Raw genomic sequence first — 14,188 nt, forward strand, 5'->3', positions numbered from 1 at the left:
CAGGTTCAAGGGACGTGGGCGTTAAATGTATGTGAAGACTGAATGTGCAATGTGGGTTAGGGTTAGAGCATTGTGACACAATTGACCTCCTGAGACCCGAGCTTTTGTTTGCGATGCATTTTTAATTTCTCCAAGGTTTTTAGGGATTAGTAGGAGTACAAAAACTAAGCATCATCTTTGAACAGGAAGTAGTTTTTGAAAAAAAAATATTGTGTCCTCATATGTGGACACAGGGATTATTTCACTTTATGTTACAATAATAATAATAATGTGTCACAAAATATAAAACTGTTTATTTTAATACCTGAACATTGCTGTGCAAAGACAGAAAAGATGAAATCCCAACGTCCTCAAACGAGTACTTGCTAACGCCGTAGCTCGTTGCTATTGACAGAATTAGTTAAATATGCGCATCATATAAAACTACAAAAGTTAATAAGCATAAATAAGTTTCAACTGTAGAATATGGTGAGGTGTTGTATCTTGTCCACTTTTTCATGTGATTGGCTGCAGAATGAAGAACTTATCGTCCCCATATGAGGACGGAGGGTCTCAGGAGGTTAAAAGTGAATAAATAAAGAAATAAATGATCTGCAGCACAGTATCGTGTTAAAACTCAAGGTTGACATGTTTTAAACATCACAAGTCTCTTATTTTTTTTCCTAAATCCGCATTGGTTTTTTGGAATATCATTAGTACAGATTCTGATGCATTGCTTTCTGGAATTGCATTTTTTTCTCCCCTCTTGTATTAGAAAACACATCTCATTGCATTTTCATGGCACCCTGGTAAGATTCATCATCCGCATTTCATTTACACATGCTGTTAAAAAAAAAAAAAATCATAAGTCTGCCGTCCAAAGTGAAACCAGATGGCTTCTCTGTCCTGATATTATGCAGATTTGCTTTTGCCGGCATGACGCTCCTCTGCTGCAGATTTGTTTTTCTGTCTCATTTTTTTTGTTTATTTTTGGGGAATAAAAGTTTTTGCTTGGTTTGAGTATAAATTTTTTTTCCTTTTTCTTTCCATTCAGCTGCGAGTGATCACTACCTCATAGGTAACAACATCACAGTAGCTGTCCTGGGGATAGTCATCCCTATTGGTGAGTACCTTTGACTTCCTGACTGTTTGCTTTCTGCCTGCCTGCTTCTCCCTCCTTGCCCATCGTTGCTTGTGGCTTAAGTCCTGCATGTCTTGTGTGATATTGTATGTGTGTGGTTGTATTTGCATGTGTGCCTGTTTTTTACTTTGTGCCTCCACTTGGCTGATTAAATCAAAAAAAAAAAAAAAAAAAAAGACCTCATCAGTTCGTGTCTATTTGACATCTCAGCCCCGATATCGAGTCCGACGGTAAAGTTTGAGCATGTAATAACATTTTAGCAATTGAGAAAATGAACTGAGCTGTGGTATTATCCAACAATAGCCCTCCTGGCCTACGGCTACAAAAAGCCATTATGTGGAAGTTAAGCTCGTCAGCCGGCGAGCAGCCAGGCCTTTGTAATGTGCACATCGTGTCATTATTAATGAGAGCTGAGCAAATGGGAAATTCAATTCGCATTTTGTCATCACACTTGACCAGCTGTTATAACATTAAGCTCATGTTGCCCCCCGTGATACATATAGTGCGCTCAATCAATATGACCTATTTCTCTGACCGAGTGGACTGAGACCGGGTTATGCAGTGGATGGAATTTAGTTAGTTTAGTTTTTTTTTTTTTTTAACAGGGCAGAAATATCAAAACAATTTTATGTCGTTAATCCACTTTTGGGAAAATTGAGATAAAGCTGTATTTTTGGGACCCGGAGAAGCAAATTTATAACCCAGTAAATCATCAAATTATTGTCTATAAAAGCGCTATTAAGTCATCATATGACCAAACACACTTATATACAAAAAACACACCAATCGCACCAGCTTAGTTACGTTAATGTATTCTATTAGCACGGATAAAAATGAAAATCAAATTTTATGTAAATATTTAATACTCTCATGCTTATCGTAACTGAGAAGCAGTTGAATGTGCAAATGGCCTTACAGTGGCAGCGTATGCCGCTAATTGAGACCTCTTTCATCTGTAATATTGAAGAGTTTGATCATTTATGGGCACATTGTGAAGCTTTTTTTTTTTTTTTTCTCGCCATTTTCATTCCTAACAGTTGAGATATCAGCTCATTAAAACAACCCTGGGGGCCGTTAACCCCTTCCCACTTCATCCTTCATTCTGTCCTTCTGCCATTCACTGCGGCCACAAATCCTCCACATTCTGCATTTTGGCAGCGCTGAAACATTAATTATTGTCGAGAAGGCCACAAGGGCTCGGATTTCTGCACCCGGGTTCCACCGCTCACATTCACAATTGCGCCACGCCCACCCACGGCTCCGCGAGGGGGGGAAACGGCCCAAGAATGATTATCAGTACTTAGCCGAAGTCAGCCTCTCTAATTGGAATGAAATTTTCTAAATGAGTCAAAAGCTGTTTTTCTTTTTTATTCCTTTTTTTTTTTTTTTTTTTTAACCGGAGAGCATTTGGAGAGGAACAAAGGAGGATCTGGGGTTTCCAGCCCAGCCACGCAGGGATCTCATGTGCCCATCCAACAAAAGTGCAATTAGATGGAGCCTCCGTAGGGGATGAAAAGACAATTGTACATGCAGTTATACACACATAACCACACCCACACTTGTTTATTTCTCCTGTGCGACACCCCTCTAGTTTGCCCTTCTCTCAGTACACTCTCATGCATGCACTGTACACACACACACACACACACACACACACACACACACACACACACGCCAGTCCTGCAGGGCACTTAGGCAGTAAAGCTGATATGGTAATGAGAGGAGAGAGACAGTGCTTATCTCAAATCCTCCAAACCCCCTCTCTTTCTCTCTCTTCCTCTTCCCCTTTCATTCTCCACTTATAACCCCTCTTCCAAAAATCACCAGAGTCAGGCCGTCTGTAGATGGTGTTTAATTTTTCAGCCCAGGCAAGTGCAAAAATTGTAAATCATAGCCCAAATGGAGCGCCCGGATAATACGCTGATGAGAGTTAAGCAACCTCGCTGGGCTTTTATTCAAAAGCAAGAGCCTAATCACCGGCTTCAGGCTTGTTTGCTACAAGATTTAATATAAAAACCTGTGTGGTTTTGTCTTTGTTGTCTGCATGTATTTGTGTGTCTTGGAAATGGTGAATGCAGGCAGTCATCATTGCGAATTGTGCACGTGCATTCATGTTTTTGTGTGTTCTTGATCATTTTGTGAGGAGGAATGTAATGGAATGAGTGATGATACACAGAATGAAGGCTCATTGTTTTATTTTTGACAGTTTCTCAGTGAAAAATGGCCACATTTTATTTGAAAATAGCCAAGTACAAACAGGGTTATGTACACAATTTCTCACAGGAAATGGATTATCTTGTGGTCTGTTCTCTTTATTCGTCCTCTGTGACTTTGTGTCACAAAAATGTTGGCAGAAGTCATCTTTGCCTACACCTCCCCTATAAATAATTCAGTTGGACTCCCTGCTGAAAACTAAATTGCCCAAAGCAGGGTGGTCAACCATACGGCCCGCGAGCGAAAACACACCCCATCAGAGGGTCCAATCTGGCCCGCGTGATGAAATTGCAAAACTCCCTTTAAAACAAATGTAAATGTTGTCGTTATTTATGGGTTAGCATGCTATCATGTTACCAGAACTAAACAGCAGAGGGCAGCAGAGCATTTGCCAGAGCCGTATATTAGAGAGAGTCTGGCCAACTCAACCCATGGGCGCCATGTTACATCGGAGGGAAGATTCTACAGTCTTACTGTTGTAGCATGCATTAGCATTAGCACGCTAGCCATATTAACTTAGTAGCAACCAAGGCAAAGCTCTGTGTCAATTACATTTTTCCATCTACATGGACATAAATTACATGCACACACGGGTTTCACAGTATATATGACGGTAGCTGCTATTTTTCGAAGCTTTTAGTCTAGGTAACTAGCTAGCATAAGGCTAGGATAATTCTTGGTTAACTTTAAACTTAATTTATTTGTAATTTTGAGATTCAGGTTCACATTAATGATGGTATGACTTTATTTTTCTATATAAAATCTTAACAAACGTCTAAGAGAGACATTGACATTCACCTCACATAATAGGGAGAAATAAGTTGACAACCAGTTCTTCCTTTTAATCTTCTGCTCTCATAACTTTCTCCATTTTTGTTCACTGGGGAAACGGTGGAGTTTCTCCCGCGTTTTCCTGATCCTGTGCCGGAGCCGTAGGCTAAACACTGTGGCATATTTTAACTTTTAATCCAGTTTTATTCTCCGTTATTGCCACTTCTCTATGGGCGAATATTGGTTAGATGCTTCCAACATGGCACCCATGAAACACGGGACCAGCTCAGAACCAATCGACATAGAGGGATAGCTCAGATGGTCCATTCCCTAGTTGGCCAAACTCTCTCTAATGTACGGCCCTGGCAATGACACCTGTTTCTCGGAAATTTAACCTATTTTCTTGAGACATTCCAGGTTGTTCACTGCACTAAAACAAATGGAAACTCGTCATTATTTACAGGTTACTATGCTATTATGTTACCCCTTCAGATCAAATTGGGCTGTATATGACCCCTTATCTAAAATGAGTTCAACACCCCAGGCCCAAAGAATCTTACGTTTTCATGCATCCAAAAATGCCATGCGCTGTACTACAAGAAATGGTGACCACTACAGTTAAGTTACAGAAAACAAAGTTCACTTGTTAAAGGACATAATGAATACTTTGAATTTTACAAAACAATGAGCCTTCAGCTGATAGAAGACGCGGTGCAAGACGTGGTTGTGTGCGTGAGTGCTTGAAGCGCCGCTCTGTGTCCCCTGGGCTGTGTTAACGCTCCCGCCGTGTGTTGTTGTTGTGTGTGTGTTAAACACATGCAGTCCCTATCCTTGCCACAGTGGTCATTGGATTGCTGTGCACCGGCGGATACCTGGTCTGGCGCAACTGGCGGCGCAAGAACACCAAGAGCATGAACTTCGACAACCCCGTCTACCGCAAAACCACGGAGGACGACGACGACGAGATCCACATCGGGCGCCACAGCGAGTCCATCGGCCACGTCTACCCAGCAGTGAGTGGCAGCCACAGTCAGCCGTTCATAGCGCTTCCACTAGGGGGCGGCATCACAGACAGCAACTCGCACTGGTACTCAGGGGCGCCGATGCTCTCCAGCGGCAAATGAGGGGGGAGCCGCAGAGCAGAGGAGGAAGTTTCTAATGTTTGGGAAAAGGGAGGATGCGCGAGGGTTTGGAAAAGCCTGGTTTTCGTACACGTCGGCCCGGCGGGAAAAAAGAACAGGCTTGCACACTGTCACGTGTTCACGAATAGTTTTTTGCAGAACTCACTGAAAATCATATACACATACAATATAAGCCCTTCACCACTACACCATGTTCACATTCCATTCACCGTCGGCGACCATATTCATACGGTGCATACATTTTATCAACAGCAAGTCCCTGCTGCCAACCTGCCATCCCATTCACTTGTGCAATGTGTTTTGTGTTTCTGGTTATTGAAGTGTATGTCCCCGTTTCCTGACACGCACACACACACACAAAAAAACAAAAAAAAAACGACACAGATGAAAGGTGTCATCCGTTGTTTACAGAAGTAGAAATTCTTTTTTTTTTTTATTTCAGCTTGGTCACTAGATAGCTGAAAACATGAGCCACGAGGTAACGAAGTGAGGAATTTTGGAACGACTGTTCTTATATATGATGACAAGGAGTCGTCCAGGTTCTAACCAAACAAGAGCATTGAGTCATAAATGATTACTGCTATCTGAGTGCAAACAGGGTTCATTGAAGTTTTGAGATTCCTTTGAAGAGAAAAGGGATTAGCTTTATATTTTACTTGAAAGAGGACTGCACGGCACAAGGATAGACCACTACTCAAAGCAAATTGAAGTTTTAAAGTGGGTAGTGACTGTGTAAATAATGCACAAATGGTAAAAAAAAAAAAAAGGGAGCACAAATCAGGAATTTTTGCATTTGAGTGCATTTGCAGAAACTACAAATCTCAACATTAGGGCTGCAGACCGCCCTGCTCATTTTCCACTGATGGAGAAGCAGTTTCGGGTGAATCGGTCGTTTGTCAAACTCTGGAAGCAATGGCAGCTGTAGAGGTGGAAATACACTCACATCTAGAGTCATCGGGACACTTGTGACATTTATTGAATATATCTGTTGTTTTGGGTGTCAGCGAAGTGGGGAAGGGCAGCCAAAAAGGATTATTGGGGAGTGGGGGTGATGGAGGGGCGGATGGCAGCCTAGCGCTTTGATCGGTTGGCATGGTAACACAGATTCTTTTGTGTTGCTCCACAGAGAAAGAAGGCAAAGAATTCTGGGTATCACTGGCACGATGACAGGGAGGGAGCGCAGACACGCACACAAACACACACACGCGCGCACGAAACAGGTGCACGACTGAGTCATATTAAGATTCAAGGTCGAAGTAACAACCGCCTCTCCTCAGCGAGGAGCCGCGGGAAGGCGACTTCGCTCCCTTTCCATCCTCCTCTTTCATTATTTATGTCTGCACAACCCCCTTTTGTTGTCTTTTAGCTTTTTGCTTGTTTCCGTGCCTCTCCTTAACTTTTGTCTTGGTTTCGCGTAGTAGCATTGTGGCATCTCAGGCAAACCAGAGGGAGCCAGGCTGGCGTTATGTGGGCCAGACATTTGCAGCCGTGGGCAAGCGAGCTGCATTCCTCGCCTAGGAGCAGCCAAGGAAGGAGGGGACGAACAAGTGTGTGTGTGTGTTGGGGGGGGGGTAAAGAGGAGAAGTGAGGCCAGCAAAGAGGGGGAAATGGAGGATGAGAAATCTAATTTTGTCATGGGTTCCAGCTAAACGTGAATTTTTCTCCTCTTGTTTTCTCTCTCCTTCACCAGCCTTCTGTGGTAACAGTCTTTTTATTTGCTGTTTGCAGCGCGTGGCACTCAGTCTGGAGGATGATGGCTATCCCTGAGGGTGGTGGGGGGATGCAGCCCGCCCCCCCACCCTCTAGTCCCATCCTGGCCCCTCCTCTCGCCACAGCCTCGACACCACTACAGTGAGGCCAGTACAACGCAGAGGAGAAAGAGAAGGAGTCCTCACTATACCTTTTAAGGAGCAGGGATGACACGTACACCTCCCCCTCCCCCTCCCTTCCTCTCCTACTTTCTACATTGGAGTAACATTACTACCATTACTAGCCACTACTCTTGTAGTTTAGTAGCCGCTGCTCCGCTCCTCTCTTCTCTCTGCTTCTTGTTAGCAGTAGTGGTGTGTAAAATGCTGCTTGATGATATTGTTCGTACTAACCTCGTTGGGCTGTCTCAGTGCACATTGTAAATAGAGGGCTACCTGGCCACTGTACAAGTGGGGGGTGGAAGAGCCGCCCTACGTAACTTTCAGTTCATACGTTTTTGTTTTATTTATTTGCTCCCTGTTGTAAATATCTAATCAGCATCTCTCAGTGCAGAGTACGATAAGCAGATCTGGTTGGTCAAGTCCGCACAGATACAGCCTACAGCACAGCACTTGTCAAGGACGTTTTATTTCCTAGTAGCCGCCCTTACACACAAAAGTTGACAAGACATATTTTTTTTAAAGGGCGGATGTCATCCTTTTTCACACCCAGCCCCTTCAGAGTCGCCCAATAACATATGGTAAAGCTAAATATAGCCAAGGGGAAAGGAGAGGAAAAGGTGATGGAGCTGTCTTCACATTTGGAGGTGATTTTGGGGTGGAAGAGTAAGGGAAGGTGTTTTTTTTTGTTTTGTTTTTTTTTTTTTTTTTTGGAAGGATTTGTGCCACCAGAGGGTACTGCCTCAAGGCAAAAAAAAAAAAAAAAACAGCAGCAGGGCAGAAAAGGCAAAGGATTATGGGTAATCCTCTTTCCCGGTATGCGTACAGTCGATAATGAACTTGGGATTGTTTGCTTATTTGCAGTGGGTATTAGGACTCACACGTGTGTGTCTGACATTATGTTTGTGTCTGCAGGCATCAATATTTCAGAGGTAGAAGTATATTCCAGCGCAGACTGCTACAAAACTCTGTGACTGTTTGGAGACGCGAGAATCTGTGCTGAGGACTGGGAGCGTGATTGTGCACAGCGGCCTCTCATCGATCGTAATTAATTCTTGGTTCCGAATGCATTTAAATGCGCGGTATGCACGTACTGTGTCGTGATCTGGCAGAAATGAAGCGCAAGAAAAATTAAGAATGCGTGGTTGTCGCACAGCTACGACACTGTTATTTATTCACTGTTACAAATGAAGTCTGACGTTGCAGCTGACACAGATACGTATTGATAGCTGCAAACAACTGTCAAGAGCGATGTTTTGTTTTTATCTTGCTGAATTTTGGGCCCGTGCAACTCCTGATCCATCACTTTTCCCCTGATTTCGCTTGAATTTACGATCTCTAAGCTGCAGCCAAGTGTTTGGAAATTGAGCAGCCTCTCACTCATCAGTCGCGTTGTTTGTGTGACTTCACATGTCTGTGGTTCTGGATGAGACATTGTTTAAAAAAAAAGAAGGAAAAAAAAAGCGTGAGAGTCCACGCTTGGAAGAAATCACTTTCTGCTGTCACGGACCGTTCGCTCGTGGTTGCGAGCGGCCCTGCTTTGTATGAACAGATGAGTAATACGCCGAGGCTGACTGAGCCGAGCGCTGATTTGATTTGAAAGCTGGATAGGGAGGAAATGTGTGAACCGGCGTGAAGAGCCGTTCTTCCATTGGCTCGCCGCAGACATGCTTCCAGCCCGTTGAATCAGATGGAATTGGTGCCCAGTGAGTATGCTAGTAATTGCTCATTGTGTTGTAACAGTAAATTACCAGAGGCCATTATGACAGAGTAGCATGATAGCTGCTACAAGTCGTTACAGCAAATTAACAACTTATTCTGGACATCGTTTAGTCTCCTAATGGGCACAGTTTTAAGCACACTTACAGTACATTGAATACAGAGCTGTTTGTCACTGTCCAAACTGTACACACGTCTTCCATTTTTAGGTCAACGAATCGGAACAGTGTTGCACTTCATGTGCTTTCGTTCGGCACATCCGTGTTTCTTTTGTTTAGTTTTTTAGCAAACTTACTGATGCAGAAAAAGTCATGCAAACGTTAAAGTCTTCCAGGCCATAGGCTCGGCACCGATTCAGATTTTGCATTCGTACAACAGCTTATTAATGAAGGTAATTATTCGCGGAAAGGATTGCTCAGTGCAGAGGCTCGGATATTCGCGAGGAAAGAAGAGAGGGGGAGACTCTAAAGAGCAGACAAATGTAAAGGTACAGCCAGGATTTATACTGCTACCATGCGCGAGGCGAGGTTTGCGCTGGGATGATTAATGGTGGGTCATTTGTTTTTCCGGATTCCTGCCAACGTGCCCGTCGTTCCTCTCACCTCCCTCGGAAGGATGGCACGTTTCCCTCTCCGTTTATGATGCCCGGCGGGCGATTTGTACGTACTGTACGTGACAAGTGGCGCGCTAGGCAGGTAAATTGACTCCCTCCTCGGCATCTATCTAACGACGGAGGATTGAGCGCAGGAGGGAGGCCATCTCCATTCATTTTGACCTCATACGGATGAAGGGGGGGAAAAAATGCTTTACGCACCGGGAAAGATGATGATTCAGCTCAGCATCCTGTTACACTGGTTTTGTAGCTTACTTGAAGTATATGAAATGGAAAAGAACACAGCAGCCCTTTGCATCAATTATCAGGAGGTCGTGAAGCTCATTTTATCTTCACGTCCTAAAGGAGTTGTGAAAACAATGCTCTGAGGTTAAAAGGAAAAGGCCGTTGGCCGGACGTCTTTGTGAATTTAGGATGGAATGACCTCCAGCCTCTGTGCTGGATTGAACCCAGAGCTGAGTCATCTTTGAACTTTCCTTCACGTCCGCGTTTGCCCCGGGTCTAATGGAGTTCCGTGCCGGGGGTTTGCAGTTAGGAGGATAAATTGCTTATTTATTGAGGTGCCTGAGCGTGGCACCGAAGGAAAGTTATTATTGCAACAATGCCAAGACAGATTGGCTCGTCCACTCTGTGGTCACCTCAAGGCCAGGCCGTCGACACTGAAGGGCGCTTCGGAAAAAAAAAAGTTTAGAAAGGGGCTTTTGTCATTCACTGGTATCGGGACATAAATTGTAGTGGTGGGAGAGGGCGTGCTCTGACCGTGTGTTTTGGTCTGTATTTACGGCGGATCATTATTACACTAACCAGTGCTCTAATGTCGGCGTCGTCATCCTTTCGCCGTGGGTCACAACCATAAACAACAGGCAGCTATAAAGATCAAACCGAGCACTCGCATCGTGCTGAAAAGGTCTGGAAGGAGTGTATGTGTTCATCTACACATGTTGAGTTATGTCAGTGTCCGTAATGGAGGTACCGTGTTTTAAAGGTACCTGTGTTTATCTCTCTGGGTCAATTTTCTTAATTTATTTAGTGTTAACCTAATATTTGCTGCTTTGGAGAACTACGTTCAACGTGACACACGATATCTTGCACAGTTACGTAACACATTTAAGAAATGTCCTGTATTGAATTTAGCTTTTTTGGGGAGATGTTCTTGTGCAGTGATTTTGAAGTTACGAAAAAATCTGGATCTTGATCTGAACATCTCTTTTGCCTGCATGCTGGAAAATCAAACATTTAGTCGCATGTTATATAAGTTCTAAAGTGATGCTGTAACTTAAAAACCCACGTTGCCAGAACTTTCTCACTCTGTAATGAGCTAAGATCACAAGCTTCTGCGACCGACTCCATTCTGGCGAAGCAAAAGCAGCATAAAGTTGTTTTCCTGATCAATACTCCAGGAAACTTGCAACCCTGTGTCCAAGAAATTACATTTATATCGCACAAAATAGTCTTCCCCAGTTTCGTTGAATTGTTAAATGTAATTGGCCACTTGGATTGAGTAAACAGGGTGTCCTGTTTATATACTGCGCTTCACTAAATCGCAGGAAGGTGCTCAGGGTGGATGGTGGGTCTGCAATGCTGCAGGACATTGAGATCAAAGTCCAGGGTTTTCATGCTGGCACCAGTCAGTGATTACGTTTAGGCAACAAAGTTACCTAGTTAGTGTTAAGAAGAGTATGTCATTTTGAATAGATAATGCTAACTGATTAATTGAATACATTTAATGTGGACTATTGCTGTATTAAACCAGGCCACATATTGTTTCCCCAGATAACCTAACCTACTTGGACACATGGTTGCAGGTAATACAATCTGGTGTAATTAAAACAAAAAGCTAAAACAACGGAAGCCGAAGACGCCACTTTGACGAAAGGTGAACAGTCATCAGGAAAAAGTAAAGCAAGTCCTGCTGGTTTCGTTTTAGCTTTGTTTTAAATATACCGTGACCCGGATGGCTGAGAGCTTTCGCCTTTTTGTCGGTCTATTCATCTAAATATTTCACTCCCCATTTACACTCGCACATGAATAAAGCATTTGAAGATTCCCAACAATTCCTAATGCACAAAAGACATACCAACTCCGAAATAGGTCAAAGTAAATTGCATGCGTGACATGTGGTTTATATTTTTATCAGAATACATGATATTAGCTCCTCATAATTATAAAAACTCTTACTATAACTCATGATGTCATCTGTACGCTGTAGTTAGAGTGTGATTTGTGCTCCCTGCTTTAACTGCGCTGTTGCTTGTCCTTTGACTCCTCACCTAAAAACCTCTTTCTGGCATTTTTTCTAGCGAAGAATCTTGACTCATGCTGCTTTAACCAGAACGCTCTCTACATTTTCTCGTGTCTCTCACATCGCGAGTGCTTGTTACAACACTGAGTTGTAGTTCAGAGAGCAAAAGTCATTGTTGCTGTCCTCATGTTCATTTCAGCCAACATCCGCATCTTTCTTTTGGCAAGGGCTCTTAGTCTTTTGGTAGACAGGCACACACACTGGAAGAGTTGAGGAAAACACTAGAGGATGTAACCTGGAACCCCCCCAAGAAATAACAAGGAAAAAAAAAAAGCAAACCCTTCCCAAATGTGGACGAGCAAACTGGCGAACGGTCACGCTCTGCCTGGAGAAGCAGCCTGCCCCTCGAGCTACAGTTTTGGACGGCGGAAGGAACCTTCAGTGACTCTACTTGGCTGGCATTTAGCTCTCGTTGACCCGGTGACTTCCCTTGATCAGCTGATTCCTCTTCTTTTCTTTCAGTTTTTTTCTTTCTTTTTTTTGACTGTGAGTCTGTGAATCGTAGTTGTTGTTCTTTTTCTCTCTCCAAACCATTCCCAGTTTCATATACTTGATGTTCAATTACTTGAAGGGCCGTGTTCAGTCGCCTGCATTTTTCTACCGTAAAATGAAGGTTGCACGAAAGAAGAAGAAGAAGAACGCGCTCGGGAGGTTGGGGAAATCTGTTTGTGTAAATCTTTTTGTGGGTTGAGATGATGATATGATATACAGGGGCAACATTTTGATGCATATTGTCACCGAGGTTGGCGAAAGTCACCGGAAATGTAAGAAACAAGTTTTCCCCAAACTCGTCCGCCTGCATTTTCTCAAAATGTTGCCTAACGTGTCATTCCCCCGCGAGGAAATCTCAGTGTTGGGATTCTGTCCATTCCTCAGCCATAAATAAGACAGGCATATTTTTTATTTTTTATTTTTACGCTGTTTGTTGCACAAACCTTTTCGAGAAGCCTTCTGCACTGTGTAAAGAGATAACGTTCTTAGGAAATAAAAGGGGCGGGGTGGGCTCCAGTGGTACGGTCCAATGGTTTTGAATCATGACTTGTAAATAATACGTTTTCATACACTTTTTGATAATGTTTTAAATGTATCTGTAAAAAAAATTAAAATAAAGAAAAAAATAAGCAAACAAAATAAAAAAAAAAAAGAATAAAAAATATGTACATAAACTTCCGGGGTAAAAAGGAGTGTAGACTATATATGAATTTATTTGTACACAAGAGCACTGGATTTCTTTACTACTTGATTGTAACTAAAAATTAATAATCTGCCAAAGTGTTTATATTTTACTTTTTCTCCTGTCTTTTCCACTTGTTTTGATTTATTTTTATTTCTTTCTTCTTTTTTTTGCTTTTTAACAGCATTGCAGAGTTTAGTCTACATACTGTATTTAATTCTGTTGAGTTTTTAATTTTGGTTGTTGTTTTTTTTAAAAGAGGGGTTATGATTTTAATTTATTGGTGCCTTGTTTTGTGCTCCTGTATACTTTTACTCTTTCTGTTTTTCTGTGTTGCGTGTCTGTGGGAGGGGCAGGGGGGACTTTAAATTGGCGGGTAGGTGAGGGAAGGGACGGGAAGGGACGGGAGGGGACAGGGCGAGTTAAAAACTTAGCAACTTCTGTACTTACATGGAATATCTGTACTGTATGCCAAAATGGTCTCACTCACGTTTCTATGAAATCAAGCTGTTGATAAATATCTCTATATATTGATATATTAAATTTATAAAAACTGTCCAACCTTCGCCGTCTCAGTTGTATTCTCCTTACATCTAATAATCCCACAAGCTGTCTTCTTTAGTTACCAAGGAAACCTGGGTCTTAAAATAGAGAAATAATCATTTAAGGAATACATGGCAACTTTCACTCCAGTGTTAGGACTGAAGTTAGGTATATTTGCCAACACAGTGTTTGATTAGCTTTTGACTGACTTAAAGGACCCATATCATACCTTTTTTTTTACAAAATGAATTCAAGTCTCACATGTCTCCGAAATGTTTGGTTCAAGTTTCAGCTCAAAATATTGCACAGATCTTACATTGTACCATCCCTGTATACACTAGGTTAAAGCCTTGCTCCAAACGGGCTATTAGGGCCTGTAGCTTTAAATGCAAATGAGCTGCATATGCCTATGCTGTTGATACCCAATGAATACCCCCAGCAAATGTTTGTTGTTTTATGTTCAAAAACAGTGACAGTGACAGTTTTTTTCAATGATATATTTCCTTTAAATAGTTTCGAGGAGATCAAATTCAGAAATGCAAACTGTGTCTCTAAACACCAACTTCTCTAGCACTAGCAGCTCTCGGCCCTAATAGGCAGTTTGTTGCGTAACGTTATGACCGCTGACAGTAGAGTAAGTAAAGTAGAGTAGAGTAAATAACACTGACCATCTTGAGATAATACAGTGTTAAGCTGGGAAACATCTGTGGATGTTACTTATA

General features: G+C 42.5%; 1 protein-coding gene across 4 annotated transcripts in view; it reads left to right on the forward strand.

Annotated features, from left to right (window-relative positions):
• lrp8 (low density lipoprotein receptor-related protein 8, apolipoprotein e receptor) overlaps positions 1-13,488 on the forward strand; it is a 163,105-nt gene extending 149,617 nt beyond the window's left edge. The window contains exons 17-19 of one of the 4 annotated variants that reach the window (XM_047587044.1): positions 1,034-1,102; positions 4,928-5,118; positions 6,976-13,488. In XM_047587044.1, coding sequence (XP_047443000.1) covers positions 1,034-1,102; positions 4,928-5,118; positions 6,976-7,014 — 299 coding nt within the window. In that variant the 3' untranslated portion in view covers positions 7,015-13,488. Of the gene's footprint in view, positions 1-1,033; positions 1,103-4,927 lie in introns of all 4 variants that reach the window. The other 3 variants (XM_047587045.1, XM_047587042.1, XM_047587043.1) reach the window with 3 other exon arrangements.
• The last annotated feature ends 700 nt before the right edge of the window (positions 13,489-14,188 follow it).

Source organism: Mugil cephalus, chromosome 6 (assembly GCF_022458985.1).
Source record: "Mugil cephalus isolate CIBA_MC_2020 chromosome 6, CIBA_Mcephalus_1.1, whole genome shotgun sequence".
Classification (NCBI taxonomy): domain Eukaryota; kingdom Metazoa; phylum Chordata; class Actinopteri; order Mugiliformes; family Mugilidae; genus Mugil; species Mugil cephalus.